This window comes from Raphanus sativus, chromosome 4, assembly GCF_000801105.2.
Source record: "Raphanus sativus cultivar WK10039 chromosome 4, ASM80110v3, whole genome shotgun sequence".
NCBI classification, from domain to species: Eukaryota; Viridiplantae; Streptophyta; class Magnoliopsida; order Brassicales; family Brassicaceae; genus Raphanus; species Raphanus sativus.
The window spans coordinates 671,098-686,534 of record NC_079514.1 but is presented as its reverse complement, the minus strand read 5'-3'; the positions used below and the strand labels follow the sequence as shown (position 1 = coordinate 686,534).

The 15,437-nt window shown below is 37.9% G+C and overlaps 3 protein-coding genes and 2 pseudogenes across 5 annotated transcripts in view; 3 read left to right on the top strand and 2 right to left on the bottom strand.

Moving 5' to 3' along the window:
• The first annotated feature begins 1,284 nt into the window (after nt 1-1,284).
• LOC108855265 (uncharacterized) lies at nt 1,285-3,132 on the top strand. Its single transcript, XM_018629034.2, has 4 exons — nt 1,285-2,101; nt 2,176-2,497; nt 2,574-2,655; nt 2,735-3,132. Exons 1-4 carry the CDS (start codon nt 1,504-1,506, stop codon nt 2,996-2,998), a joined length of 1,266 nt encoding a protein of 421 aa, XP_018484536.1. The 5' UTR covers nt 1,285-1,503; the 3' UTR covers nt 2,999-3,132.
• The window catches only part of LOC130510598 (uncharacterized), a 15,063-nt gene continuing 2,669 nt past the window's right edge, over nt 3,044-15,437 (bottom strand). Inside the window, exons 1-12 of one of the 3 annotated variants that reach the window (XM_057007060.1) lie at nt 5,520-5,643; nt 5,226-5,371; nt 5,029-5,118; nt 4,901-4,966; nt 4,766-4,831; nt 4,585-4,670; nt 4,453-4,498; nt 4,304-4,358; nt 3,920-4,183; nt 3,718-3,845; nt 3,361-3,633; nt 3,044-3,265 (exon numbers count right to left, since the gene is read on the bottom strand). In XM_057007060.1, the coding sequence (XP_056863040.1) occupies nt 3,203-3,265; nt 3,361-3,633; nt 3,718-3,845; nt 3,920-4,183; nt 4,304-4,358; nt 4,453-4,498; nt 4,585-4,670; nt 4,766-4,831; nt 4,901-4,966; nt 5,029-5,118; nt 5,226-5,243 (1,155 nt within the window). In that variant the 5' untranslated portion in view covers nt 5,244-5,371; nt 5,520-5,643 and the 3' untranslated portion in view covers nt 3,044-3,202. Of the gene's footprint in view, nt 3,266-3,360; nt 3,634-3,717; nt 3,846-3,919; nt 4,184-4,303; nt 4,359-4,452; nt 4,499-4,584; nt 4,671-4,765; nt 4,832-4,900; nt 4,967-5,028; nt 5,119-5,225; nt 5,372-5,519; nt 5,644-15,437 lie in introns of those variants that run through there. The other 2 variants (XM_057007061.1, XM_057007062.1) reach the window with 2 other exon arrangements.
• Nucleotides 8,520-9,804, top strand: LOC130510599 (mitogen-activated protein kinase kinase kinase 20-like). Its single transcript, XM_057007063.1, has one exon. The coding sequence runs from the start codon at nt 8,615-8,617 to the stop codon at nt 9,653-9,655; it is 1,041 nt and encodes a 346-aa protein (XP_056863043.1). The 5' UTR covers nt 8,520-8,614; the 3' UTR covers nt 9,656-9,804.
• LOC130510600 (PI-PLC X domain-containing protein At5g67130-like) lies at nt 10,806-13,159 on the top strand (annotated as a pseudogene).
• LOC130511957 (nicotinate phosphoribosyltransferase 1-like) overlaps nt 13,767-15,437 on the bottom strand; it is a 1,980-nt pseudogene continuing 309 nt past the window's right edge.

The following is a 15,437-nucleotide window of genomic DNA, read 5'->3' as shown; positions in this document are numbered from 1 at the left end:
ATCTAAGTCAGAATAAATGGTTTTTTTTCTTTCTTTTGAAACAAATGGTTATAAATTGATAATAGTTGTGTAACAGTAAAAGAAAAAATTAAAACACAGTGAGAGAGTTACTGACATGTGTTATATAAACAACAACTTGAAACGTAACTCTTTCATTTTCCACAAATATTATTGATGGAACTGGAAAGATTAGTCTGGTAATTGTATGATTGAGTATGTTGAGCATTAGAATGTATGAGTTCCACTATGTCCATCATAACTTTGTAATTTGCTTTTCCATATTCTCAACTTAGATTTTGAGTCGATAAAAACTGTTCATGACCAAATTCAAAATGCAATTATAAAGATATACAATATGTTCTTCTCATAACCTCCTCTCAAACAAAGTGGTCCATAAAATGGAATATAAATTGCAATCTGATCAGTCCTTCAATGTAATTATTATGTATGCCATTGCCATATGATTCACGTCATACGTTGCCACTATACTCACCCCAAAACACAAGTGATCAATCACACGTTCCAGAATTTGTTTGGGCACCACCACCACCGCCATTGATCAATCACACGTTTCAACAACCCGATTAAGCAAAATACAATATTTCTTCTTAAGAACTTGAGTTGAGAGCTTACTTTTCTTCTCATTCTCCATTTACACAAATCATGTAGCCTTGGAGGGCCCATTTCAAAAGATAGGCACCGGCCCACCTTAAGAAAATAAAATAAATATATAAAACCTCTAGGGCAGCCAGAGGGTTCCATGAAATGTACATGCAAATCTATATAACAGAAAATAAAATGCGGGAAGCTTGTGTTAACAGACAGGACAAAAAGGTCTGAAATATTTTGTCGAAAGGACAAACAGTTAAAAAGGTCACATGGAAGAGTTGTGGCTTTGTGTACAGAGGATCTAAGACCATAATCATCGCGGGATGGTGAGCAGTTTCTTGGTGGGGGGGGGGAGACCACAAGGTGGGAACCAAGAAGAAAAAAGGAGAAGAAGTTGTTTGACGAGGAAACGTTTTTTGGGTTTGTTCGCGGGCCCCACGACACGTGGCGGCCCGCGATTAGTACATCTTAATTTTTTAAATTAAAAAAAAAAAAATAAAAAAAAAAAGAAAGAAAGAAACCCAAGTGGGTATTAGAGATAAACATGCTCTAAGGAGATAGCTTTAACGGCAGTTAAAATCTGTTATTTTTTTCTATATTTACTGTTTATTTCTTCCCAGTTTAATACTTGAAAAAATAAAATAAAATTGTCTTTTTCTCTTTTCGATCGGACAAGCCACGACACCTGTCTTAATGCCAACAAAGAAACTCTCTCTCTCTCTTCTGTTCTCTTCTCTCAAAGTTCTCACCTTTTGAGAACATCTTCTTCTTCTCCATTCCCTCTTTTTACAGTTTACATCACTCTCATTAATCACTCCAACAAGAACAGAGTTCTAAATCTCTTAGAAAGTTTCAGTTTTTTTTTATTTATTCTGGAGAAAACAGAACAAAAACATGAGAAAGACATCTGTTTCTTCTTCTTCTAACAGCTTCGGTGGGTTCCTAAGCCCCGGAGCTCCGAGTTATACCGATAACAACAACAAAGGATGGAGCTCCGAGAGAGTTCCACATCCTTCCTCTTCTTCCACCACCGCCGGAACCAACAGTGTTCATCATCATCATCGTCGTCGGATCGGCTCTGCCTCAGCTTTAACGACGCCGTTTTACAGCGGCAGATCGATACCGTGGAAATGGGAAGATGCTGAGCGGTGGATTTGCAGCCCCGCGGTGACGAACCCTCACTTCTCCCATTATCAGCAGAGACGGCAGAAGTCCAAGAGCGGTCCCATTGTTCCTCCTCCTCCTCCTCCCACGCTGACGCATCAGAGGATGATGATGATGATGAATCGGGCGGTGGAAGCTCCTCAGGGGAATTTGAAGAAGGGTTTGATGACGGTTGGCTCGCCGTTCTCGACGGGTGTTTTGGAGGCGGAGAGGGTGTTCAGAGGGAGTGTCGGTGGTGGTGGTGGAGGACATGGACATAGCCAGAGCTGTGCTGATTTGATGAGTGAAGAAGAAACTTCATCATCTCTCAGCTCCAAAACTGATACTGGTAATAATTAATAATAATGACTCTCTCTAGATCTCTGATTTTAATGGCCAAAGATCTGAGCTTATTTATTGCAGAGGAGAAAGCAGAGGACACAAGGGTGGTTTCAAGAAGAGATATAGCTACTCAGATGACTCCTAATAATAATCATCACTCTCCTCCTCAAGAGCTATCTCCACCGCTGGTTGTTTCTGTGATTGAGCCTCCTCCTCCTTGTAGAGGTGGTGAAGTGAGAGAAGTGAAGGTTGATAAAGGAGCAAGGTTGATTAAGCGTCCCAAGAGAAGAGTAATGTCTTCTTCTTCATCTTCTTCTAGGATTATCAGGAGAGATCATCAACCTGAGGTTCAAGACAACTCTTCTTCATGGGATATCTCAGAACCCGCCATGACTCTTTTTAAGTAAATCAATCATATATTTCTTTTACATTTGTGTCTTCTTGGTCAGCTTTTTTTTTAAAGTGAATTGTGTTGCAAGGTTGCATAGAGAGGAAGCGAAGATAGCAGCTTGGGAAAATCTGCAGAAGGCTAAAGCAGAAGCCGCCATGAGAAAGCTAGAGGTCCTTACTTTACACACTCTATATTAAACATGAACAGTTGTAAAACTGAATCTAGTTTTTTTGGTTTCCAATCACACAGGTGAAGCTGGAGAAGAAGAAATCAGCATCAATGGATAAGATCTTGAACAAGCTTCAAACAGCTAAGATGAAAGCACAGGAGATGAGGAGAAGTACTACAGTATCTAGTAGTGGTGGTGACCATCAAAAAAAGAAAGAAGAAGAAATAATCTCCAGAAACTCAGCGAAGATCACTCATCTCGTCAGGAGACATACTTTCATGACACCTTTCATGACTTGCTTTGCTCCTCGTGTTGACTGCAGAAAATCTTCATCTGCTCTATGAATTTTGTATTCTTTCTAAAAAGAACAACAAAATGTACACTGCAAATTGTTCTTGTAAAGCTCTTTATATGTTTCAACAACAACAAAGCAGGTTCTCACCAATAACAAGTAAAATAGTTTTAATGTATTTGATGAGTGAAGATTAATAAAACAACAAAGCAAGAGCTAAAGGATAATGTCTTTTGTCTGTTGTCTGGTGGTGGCATTAGTATGGGCGGTACCTCCAGTCTGATCTTGATGGTCTTGCGCTCGGTACTCCATATCCCCACTGGCAGATTCATTAATAAACAACAGTAATGAATCAGAATCATATTTTTGGATATAAATGAATAATATTTAGATTAGTAGAGTGTGTTGACTCACATCGTCCAAGCTCATGCCTCCTCCATACATTCGACCAAAAGTGCGCATTGGACCACCTCCAGCGTAACCACCAAAATGTTCAGGACGAGAAGAAGAAGAACCTCCTCCACCACCAGCGCCGCTAGGTCCAGCAGCTTCATCAAGAGGTGTTGCTGAATCTATTGCTACCTCTTGTCCACATATTTCATGAGATCTCCTGGCTACACGATCCGCAACACCGTTCTCAGCAAAGGTAACGAATCCGAAACCTCTATGTCCACTTCTCTTTGGATCCTGTTTATAAAAAAAAAGAAGATGAATATTTTTAATGTGTGTTCACACAAGCGTTGTCTCTCTGTAACACTTATATAAGCTAACCTTTGGAATATAGGCATCTTGAATACGGCCAAATCTACCGAAGTAGTCACGGAGATCATCAACGGATGCTTCTTGAGGAAGGCGTCCAACAAAGATCTTGTTACCTATTCCCCTCGTTGGTTCAGCTCCTAAGAGTAACATTTTGAAGATTATTCCCTTTTTAAATATTTTTGAATAGTATATAGAGAGCTGAGAGTCTTACTTCCATAGAAGGAAGCGGCATTGTCATAGAGGGTAGGAGCACCGAGAGCAGCGTATCTTGTAGCTGCAGAGATGTAAGCATCGTAAGCTCCGTAACCACCTGGAGCTCCAAACCCACCTGCTGCAACAGCCACGGGTGGGCGAGGCATTCTAGCAGCTGGAGGTGGCGGCCTAGGATGATCGTCGTCCTTTGGTGTTGCTCGATCAACAGCAACCGTTGTGCCTCCCAGATCATGTGTGTCTTCCATCAGTTCCTCCACTGAATCTGAAGTCACAAAAAAAATAAGTTAAAAACTGTGAAGTTTCTTTCTCATTAGTCGTCCTAAAAAAAAAAGTTCTGTCTTAATAATGTTAAACACAATTGTGAAGGGATATTAAAACTGACCAGAAGTAGCGAATGTGATAAACCCAATTCCTCGGTGTTCCTTGGACTTGTGGTCCTAATAGACAGACAATGGGGATGAAATCAACTCCTCAAAGTGTTGGCTATCATCACTTATCAGACACAGAGTTAGATAATGAAAGATTGATTACCTTAGGCATGTATAAGTCAGTGATTTCGCCATACTTTTCAAAATGTCTGCATAAGAGTGAGTACACAAAGGAATGATTATATAATACTCTCAACAGTTATTAGAAACCATTCTCTAAAAAAAAAAAGCAAACCTTCGGAAATCAGATTCAGAGACGGAAGGAGGGATACGAGCAACAAAGATCCTCGTCACCTTCTTTGCAGGCTGTCTCATCTCTTCCTGTCACAAATCACATTACACAACAACCCTCTTTGAACTACCACTATAGGAGATTAAAATAAAAAAATCACAAACTTCATGGAGACGAAACGAACCTTGGGTGTAGCAACTTTAACTTCCAAGATTCTGTTGCCTAAAAAGTGTTCACCTTTCAAAGCCTCCTACACGCGAATTCAAACAGTAAGACAGATATATACCAATCGACCAATGCAACTAGAGTCAATTTTCACCTTAGCATCTTGAGATGAAGCAAAAGTGACATATCCAAATCCACGAGATCTTCCGGTTGATCGATCCTAAACATCAAAAACATGTTCAGATGGTGATCATGATTAAAAAGAAAGTCAAAATGACAAACCTTCATGACGATACAATCCTCCAAGTCACCAAATTTGGACATGTAATCCTTAAGCCCATCTGAATCAATCTCCCACGGGATCCCCAGCACCTACACAAAGCACTCATTCAAATCTCACCAAATACAAAAAAAAAAATATATATATATATATCTCGAAAAATCAAAGCTTCATGCAAAGTAAGAAACCCCAAAAGTACCACAAGCTTCCTTTCCATCAGATGAGATGAGCAACGAGATCTGGATTAGGATTTGAAACCCTTACAAAACTCACAAAACCTCTCTTCTCTCTCCCCACACCCTCTTAATCTCTCTCTATCTCTCTCTCTTTCACACTCGTCTCCTCCTGCAAACCACACAATCACATCTCTTTCTCACACAAAAATTATGAAACACTAAAAATCATCGTTTTTTTTTTAGATTATACGGATCCTCTCCGATAACAAACTCAATCATCCTTAGATTCATCATTGCGAAAAAACTCACACACTGACCTTACAAATCTATCTCGCTCGCTCCCTCTCTTCCCTCGGCGAATTCAGACACAACCTTCTTGTCTGGATTTGGTTCTTTCGAAACTGAAACTAGTTTGCGATAAAACGTTCCGCGATTGGTGACACGTGTTTATCCTAACCAAGCCCGTATTGTTATTTTATAACTTTGGGCTTTTAGGTCGTCCTCTTACTGGGCCTTTTAATGTTTGCTGGTTTTATAATTCTGATCGAGTATCCTCATGTTTGTTTATTAGAGCATAATTAACGCTGACTCTTAGATAAGGGTCTAACAAAAAAAATTATAAATTAATTATGGGTCCCACAAAATTTTAAAATCTCACATCTTCTACCTCTTATGCAAGAGGCGAAACAACACAACTCTTAGCCCGTTTGTGGGCCTCACGTGCCTATGATTGGTCAGTTTTATTTTTTTTTTCTTTCTTTTTTTTATTTCTGACAAGAAAAGAAGAATAATAATAAAAAAAAATATTAAGATCCCTTTAGGGATAATCATGCTCTTACATACACATTTCATTATGACGCAACCAATGTCTTGCTCAAAAATTATGTGATTTAGGTTTTAGTTTGGTACTGTTTCAGGTTCATTGCTTTTTGCAATTGCAGCTCACAGTCAGTTTTGTTCTTTACGAGCATTCAATGTGAGTGACATATTATTGACATCTTTCTTTTTAATGGTTCCAGCAGGTGAAAAAGAATAATCAAGCCGTGGGAAGAAAATTATATACGAAAGTTAGTTTATCGGGTCACTTTGGGACCAGCTTGCTCAACCACATTCAGTCCTCTTGAAGCTTTATCCTCCACCAGATATACAACAACAAAGTATGCATGTATAATGTATCTGTCTATCACCTGAATATACTCGCTCATTAGTTCGAGGTATTTTTTTGGTTACCAACCAAGTATTCCTCAGTGCAAATACAAATAAATGCTTGCACGGGTCATGATTGTCAGGGTAAAAAATAACTATAACTCAAGATCCTATTACACGGGTTTTGGTAAACCAAATACAACCTCCTGGTGCTGATATATATATACGATGTTGATGTGAGCCTCTCTTATATATAAGTTGAAATGTTAAATACATGGTATTGTTTCTTATTGTTTAATTTATTTCCAAACCTTCCAAGAACCCGCGCGCGGAATAACCTTTGAATACAATTCTAATTCAAAATTGGTGAAGGTTGGTGCATCTAAAAATGGTAAACGGTCGATATTAAAATAATAAAAGATAGAAGTCACCATGCAGTGTGATGGTCGTTTTTAATCATTGACCAATACTTGGGGTGGAAACAATCAAATGGTTGTCAAAATAATGTCCGTGTGAGCTGTGAAGTAACTAGACCCATTTCACTTCTACGGTTTCTTTTATTTTTCTTTTTGATAAAAAATAATTAAGAAATATTTATTGAACTTTTTCTTATATCTCACGTCATTTTATTTTAGTTTTGCATCCAGTTCACACCGTTCTAACTCACCTAAATTTGTACCTAAAGTACAAATCTCTCATTTACTTTGGTTTTAATTCACACCATCGTAGTGAACCACCCTAAACCCACAGTAATACGGACCTAGTTTTAATTTTCAACTTAGTTTTGTTGGCAAGTCACGGAACCTTTGACTATAAGGCATTGGAAAAGTGTCTACATAAATTGAGATTTCTGGTACCATCTTACTTGAATGTTGACAACATGTCTTTAAATTTCTTGTCATACCATAATTCTTGATGTGTCTTGTCGTAATAAGTGGTTTAGGTTTGCTAATTATTGCTTATCGATCAAGTTTCTTTCTACTGAAGCGATATCAGATACGGACCATACGGTATGTGATTAGTTTCTTTAACAAACTCAAGAGAATTAAAAAACTTAAACTTTGTTTCATGAAAAATCATTTATAATATATTAAGAGAAATCAAAATATTCCTTATTCCAGAAAATGACTAAAGCAAACTATAAAATAAATCAAGATAGTACTTTTTCGAAACCAGAATATATATAAGGCCAGTTACGGAAAAAAAAACACAGAATATAAATTAGTTAATGCCAACTACCAATTTATGATATTTTTGTAACAAAAAAAAACAATACAGTATTAGTAGATGATAAAAATCTTGAGCATGCACATGAATACATGATGTTAGTGGTATACTTTCACACCAAAAAAAATAAACTTAAAAAAAAAAAAATCTTGAACACATATATAAACACAGTTTATGCGGGGAGGAAATCACTCATCTTTGACCCAAAAAAAGAAGGAAATCACTCATCACCCCAGCAATACAACCATTTTAAAATTTATTTTAAGAAATGATTGATATTCACAGCCATATAAAAACACTTCACGTTAGGAACAATTTGACAAAATCTTCCATCCGATCTTCGCTACTTAGAAAAACGCGAACCACATGGTAGTTTATTGATACAAACGTGTAGAACTACGAATCCAATTATCAATTGTCCAATATACAAAACTATTTGAAGAAAAACAAGTTAACATCACATATTTATTAATTTTATCAAATAACATAATTGAAATCATATATTTTCTATAGTATTTCAAAGTCGGGTCATGATGGTACACGTCTGTACATATGATAAATCATACTGAGATATTTGAACAAATATGTAATTTGTTTATTTGTGTGCCATAATAATATTTCAATAATGGGATTTTATTAGAAGAAATAAATAGAAATTTTTTCTTATTTAAAAAAAAAGAAATAAATAGAAAAGCGCGTGACGGCAAAGATGAAATATCTTACAGCAGTCTTCCTCTTCGTTCTCACTTCTCACCAGCCACGTTTTCTTTTATTGGCCGCTATATGTTCTCGTGGCCAAGAGGAATTACAAAAATAAATAAAACAAAAATATACAGTAATGGGTTTACATCACGTGCATAAATTCCACAAAATACAGTAGTGTTCACAAGAAACTTCGCATACTTTTTCCTTTTTACAGAAAAATGAAAATAAGAAAGAAAAAAATAGAGAGTATATATATCAAAACAGAGGAACTAGGGTTGTAGAAGAAAATATAGACAAACTAACTGTTTTTTTTTCTTTGCTTGAGCTGTAAGTAATGAAGTGGATTCGTGGAGAAACAATAGGTCACGGGAGCTTCTCCACCGTTAGTTTAGCCACCACCTCTGGAAGCTCGACATCATCATTCCCAAAGCTGATCGCTGTGAAATCTTCCGGAGTGGTTTGTTCCGCCGCGTTACGGAACGAAAGAGACGTGCTTGATGATCTCCGTGACTGCCCCGAGATCGTACGGTGTTTCGGAGAAGCAACGACGGTGGAGAACGGGGAAGAGGTGTACAACTTGTTTCTTGAGTACGCTTCCGGTGGAAACTTGGGTGACAGAGTTAAGAACTCCGGCGAGGCGTTGCCGGAATGCGAAGTGCGTCGGTTCACGAGGTCGATTGTTAGAGGGTTGTGTTATATCCACTCGAAAGGGTTTGCTCATTGCGACGTGAAGCTTGAGAATGTTTTGTTGTTCGGCGACGGTGGAGACGTGAAGATTTCTGATTTCGGGTTAGCGAAACGAAGGGGTGAGAACGTGGCCGAGATCAGAGGAACGCCTCTGTATATGGCGCCGGAAGCGGTAAACCACGGCGAGTTTGAGGCTCCGGCGGATATATGGGCGTTGGGATGCTCTGTAGTCGAGATGTCGAGTGGCGAAACGGCATGGTGTTTGGAGGAAGTTACGGACGTAATGTCTCTGATGGTTCGTATTGGTTCAAGTGATGAAGTTCCGACAGTTCCGGTGGAGTTGTCGGAAGAAGGAAAAGATTTCGTGAGGAAATGTTTTGTTAAAAACCCGGCGGATAGATGGACGGCTCAGATGCTTTTGGATCATCCGTTCCTAGCCGTTGATGATGATGAAAATAGTAGTGGTGGTTCATTGAAGTGTGGCGAACAAAAGGCTTCGGCTTCACCGAGAGATCCTTTTGATTTCCCTGAATGGAACTCGGTTCAATCTCCGGTTACGGTTTGCTCACCGGTTTGTTATTCGCCGTTTAGTTGTTTGGTACGTTCGCCGGAGGTGAGGATCATTGGTTTGGTCAGCGAGAATGTACCTGATTGGTCGGTGTCGTGTGATTGGGTCAACGTCAGATAGTTTAATTAGTGGAGATAGACGAAGTCATAAGAAGGAGATTATTATGGCGTTAATTAAATAATTGACGGTCTTTATTTAATCTTTTGTTAATTAGCTCGTTGACTACTGTAAATAATATCAGATTTTTTTTTTTTTGAAAGAACAGAGTTTTTGCCATAGTTCTGCTACACAAATCAATGTCTAATAGACTAGAGATTGTTAATTGTTTTGGCATCGACTAAAGTCTCACCAAACCTGTATTTTTATGGACTCACAAGCTCACGTATGAAATATTCCAAGCGGAATGATTTAGCATCTATTCGATTTAATTTTGGGATTAAAAAGGCCATGGATAGGTAAAAATCTGCCTTGCAATGGACGGTTTTTTGGTTTGGTTTTAGTTAAAGTCAACCAACCGAACCTGTGGCCTATAGACTACTAGAAGTTGGCCTTTTAGTCCATATTTTTAAACTCAATAATTGGGTTGAAATTGTGTTATTAGGCCCAATAAATTTGAAGATCGAATTAAGTGATTAGAGTGGTTGAGTGGCGACAAGAAATGCATAAGGTCAAATCATATCAATATATTGTTTTATTTTTTATAAACCATAGTTTACATTGACGTGGTTAGTGGATACCATTCTGAATTTCTTATGCATATATCACCGAATCTCCTAATAATTTTAGCAACAAAATAATAATCCAACATAGTATTGTTATTTGTCTGGACAAGAGGAAACGTCGAGGATGACTAGGTCTAAATACATGACATATCTATTTTCTATGCAATACATCAACAAATCCACATGGGAGCGATAGAGAATAATATTCTAAACACCAAGTCCATGATTAACATATACGCCCACTAATTAATAAAAAATCATCACTTTAAAACGACCAACAGAATCCGAACAAAAAGAAATTCATTTAATCAAAGAAAATTTATTTAATCAAAGAAAATTCAAAAAGTAACAAGTCTCAACCAAACCCCGTGTTTTAATTAATTATCATCATTAAATCTCTATTATGTCTCTTGAAGAGAAAAAAAAACTTTTTGCATTCACTTCACCACCTCTCTTTCTCTCTCTCTCTCTCGGCAAAAATGGAGGTATGTGGATTCCTCTGTTCCTCTTCGTGATTTCCATAAACCCTAAAACACTTGTTATTTCAAATGCAGGGCTTTGATTTCTTCACGCAACGCTTCTTCCTTCTCTTGATCACAGCCTTCTGTTTATCATCTTTTGTTCTAAGTCTCCAGGTTCTTTTCTTTCTCTCTACACCATTCTCTTTGAAATCTCATAACATGTTTTCAAGAACTAATAACAGAGAAGTTGAATTTGACTCTATGATTCATAGATGGGGGAAACATGTAGTTCAAGCAGCCGATGCGACGCCGGTTTGAGTTGCCAGAGCTGTCCTGCAAGTGGTAATACCGGGTCTACTTGTACCCGGATCCGACCTCTAAACCCGACTTCCAAGGTATCATTTCACTTTCTTTACTGTTCTTTGTTCACTTTTAGTATTTTTCTTGGGGTGATGATGAATGGAAAATAATGGGAATGCATGTGGTTTTGATGATGAGTAGGTGAATGGTTTGCCGTTTAACAAGTACTCTTGGCTAACGACACACAATTCGTACTCAATCACGAGTGCAAAATCAACAATTGGCTCATTCATCATCTCTCCAAGGAATCAAGAAGACTCCATCACCAATCAGCTTAAGGGTCTCTCTCTCTCTCTCTCTTCATTCTCATACTTAGATTCTTTTTTTTGACAAGTTCCGTATTAGAACTATTCTTTTCTAATTTAAGAATCTGACTTACTCTACAAGTTGTTGTTGCTTAGGTTTGAATAATAAGACAATGTCTGCTTTATTAGTTGGTGGCTTTTGTAATGAAACTTTTTTTGATCAAATATCAACTTTATCATACTTTTCCACGTGTAAAAACTAAAACTAACAGAAAAAAAACAAAACACAACTCAAAACTCAAGTGCTTGACCTTGTCCCCCCTCCCAATGAATGTTTTGGTTGCAGAATGGTGTGAGAGGGATTATGCTCGATGTCTATGACTTTAGAAACGATATATGGTTGTGTCATTCAGCAGCAGGGTCTTGCTTTAACTTTACAGCCTTTGTAAGTTGCACTTGCATTTGAATTAGCTTCCATAACAAAATAAATTATTTTAGTTGAGGTTTCAACGTGCATTAACGATGTAAGCAACCTGCTGTCAATGCGCTCAAAGAGATCAATGACTTTCTTGAGTCAAACTTATCTGAGGTCGTTACAATCATCCTGGAAGATTACGTTACATCTTCACGAGGCTTGACTAAGGTATATAATAGTACATTTGACACATATTGTTTTGGTAGTTTTGTATGCTAAGAACCAATCATGTTCGGTCTGTGTGAAGGTGTTCAAAGCATCTGGATTGAGTAAGTTCCTGTTTCCGGTTTCGAGAATGCCGAAAGACGGTAAGGACTGGCCTACGGTAAATGATATGGTGAAGCAGAACCAAAGGCTTGTGGTGTTCACTTCCAAGAAGGGTAAAGAAGCTTCTGAAGGTCTTGCTTACCAGTGGGATTACATGGTTGAAAATCAATGTGAGTTTTTTTGTAATGATCTTAGTGAAATCTTAATTAATGACCAGACTTAACAAGACTATAATATATATATGTAGATGGTAATGATGGAATGAACGATGGATCATGCACGAACCGAAACGAGTCACCTCCATTGGATACGAAGTCTCGTTCTTTGTTCTACAGAACTACTTTATAACCAATCCGAATGCAACGCAAGCATGCGCGGATAATTCATCGCCGCTGATCAAAATGATGACGACTTGTCATGAAGCAGCTGGTAAAAGGTGGCCTTTTATCGCGGTTGATTATTACCAGGTGCTATTTTGATATTCTACAAGCTTTGTTTTGTTTAGAGAATGTGTTAGTGCTAATTGGAATGTTTAATGACTACAGAGGAGTGATGGTGGAGGAGCTGCAGAAGCTGTAGACGCAGCAAACGGTCGTCTGACATGTGGTTGTGACACTTTAAGCCTTTGCAAGGTTAGTTTACTTATTCCTTTAGATTAGTCTTTTTTGTTACATTTCATTGAGGTAATAATGATGAATGTGTTATATATATTATTACATATGAACAGTCAAACGCAACTTTTGGAACGTGTGATGCTCCTCCTCCAAAGGCAGCTCCGAAACCAGCAGCAGGAGGAGAGTCTACACGAGATCCGAGCGATCTTCCGGCGGGTAATGCTGTTTCAACAGGAGTTGGATTGGCTTCTCTCTTTATGATCTCTGCGGCGACTCTCTTGTTGTGGTGGTAGTTTGTCATTGAAGCTAATGTTTGTACTAAATATGACACAAAATGATTTAGTTTTCACCCACGAAATGAATTATTATTGTGCAACGGAAACAAACTGAGGAATGTTTGTAAAAAAGAGTGTAATGAACTCATAAAGTAGCAAAGCTGTTGTCATGGTTACATATGTATAAGAACTCTGTTTTCTACCACCCACATTGATATGCTAATAACATTTTTCAGAAGCTCTTGCAACACGTTGTGGTACCACATAAGCTCCGATTACGATAATTCATTGAACGGAGGTGACACCACAAAAGTGACTTATTGATGATAGGTAGGCCCAGTGACATTGTAAGCCACAACTTTTGCTCGTGGAAAAGGGGTACCTCTGTTTCCCACAAAAGCTCTCTTTCTTGTTTATTATGTATATATAAACAGAGAGCCTCATTGTTACTTCTTCATCCTCTCTAGAAAACGTTTGCTTCATCATACTAATAAACTTCTTCTTATCTCTTTGGTCTCCTCCTTCTTCCCAAGCTTCACAATCTTTCTCAGCAACATGCTCAAGGATTTTCAGGAGCATAGGAAAATCCAGTATTAATATGTTGATCCCACTTTGCTTCTCATAAGTTTTTTTTTTGATCTTGTGTTGTGATGATAATCTGACTCCAAGACCGAAAAACAACAACAAGTTCTTATCATTTGTTTGATGGTATTGATTTGGTCTTTGGAGTTGGATTATCATCACAAGACTAGATCTAAAAAAATTAGAAGCAAGAGAGATCAACTAAATACACATTGTGGATTTTCCTCAGGTGATAAAAGTCTAAGAAGATTGAATCTTCTGAGTTTTATTCCGAGTAAATGTTTGGTGAATACAAGTTCAAAAAAAAAAAAATAGACAAAGTTGTAAAGAGTGAGGGATCAAGAAGTCGTAAAGTAGCAAAAGCTGATACAATGGTTATTATATCTTAACATTGACAGAGGCACAAGAGAAGAAAGCTACATTTTGTAGAAAAAAAAAAATATCAGTGCAGTTCACCGACAGGAGCTTCGTTGAGCCAGAGGTTGTGGATGAAGTCATACAACTCGGCGCTCACACTAACCTGTAAAGTTTTTAAGTAAAAACAATTAAAGTTTATTTCTCTCTCTGAATACCAAAAAAAAAAAAAAACAGGTTCTCTCAGCTCATGGTGTTGGTGTTTTATTACCTTATAAGGAGTAGGTTTAATCTTCTCATATGATCAGGTCTCATGTTCTCAAGCTGTTTAATGCAACGGCTTCTTATCTCTTTCAATGGCTCCAGCTCTTCCCTAGCTTCATCTTCACAGACATAAGTTAACCAACAAAAAAAAACATTATGAGAGTGAGTCATTTTGTCAGCAAAGTAGTGAGATTGAGAAGTCAGGTGTAATAACCTGCATTTCCACGCCAGTAACATAAAGAAGCTCTTCCACACGTTGTGGCACCACATAAGCCCTTTTCGATTCATTGAATGGATGACGGCAAAGCAACCTCTCACCAACCTTGCAAAATCCAGAAAAAAAAAAGATTCAAAAGACTTTTAAGACAAAACAAATCTTTCAAGGCGCCTTTTTTTTGCTTAATTTTACCTTAGGTGGTGGTTCGTTCTCTCCAGTCATGATATTCAACTAGAGGGTAACCTCTTTTCCGAATAATCTGTAAGTACGCTTCTTACATGGTATAGATACCTGAAAGACCAGATGCAAAAGTTTCTATTATCAAAGAAGAAACTTTTTAAAGTTGAAAGACCAGAGAGTCAAAAACCTTAGTAACATCTTCAGAGAGTTTGATCCGAGGCTGCTTATTGATCTCCACGAGTTTGAAAACACAGCCTAACGCCGCTTGTGAATAGCAAGTCACTAAGTTGGTTCCAATTCCAAAGGCGTCTACTTCATGACCCTAAAGCACACATTCCATCAAAGTGAGGAACCAAAAAAAAACATTTCATAAGGTTAAGGTGAGTGAGAAGTTACCTGTTTGTTAAGAGCATCGACTGTCTCTTCGTTAAGATCGTTACTCGCGGTAATGATCATCTTACCAAAGTCAGGCACGTTAAGCTCTCTCTCTACGCCGCGCAAAAAACTTCCTGGCCACGGTAGAGAGATAAGCTAAGTCACCTGAATCAAGCCTAATGCCTACTGCTTTGTATCTGCATATAACAGCCAATAAAGTCATGAATCTTGAAAAGTTAAAAGACAAAAAGATCATGAGTGGAAGTTTTCTTAACACACCCCAGTTTCATTTAAGTGCTAGAGCAACAGCACAGAAGTTAGGGATTCCACTTTCCATGACATCGTAGGTATCAACAAGCGCAAGAAAGGCGCTGGGGGAAAGCCAGTGCTTAGGTAGGATGTGAAAGCTGCAGAGCTCGCTTTTGTTTGTCTCAGAGAAGATCCCAGACAGTGCAGATGAGTTCTATTCCATTCATACACCAAAAGAGAGATTATAACGAAATGAATCAAA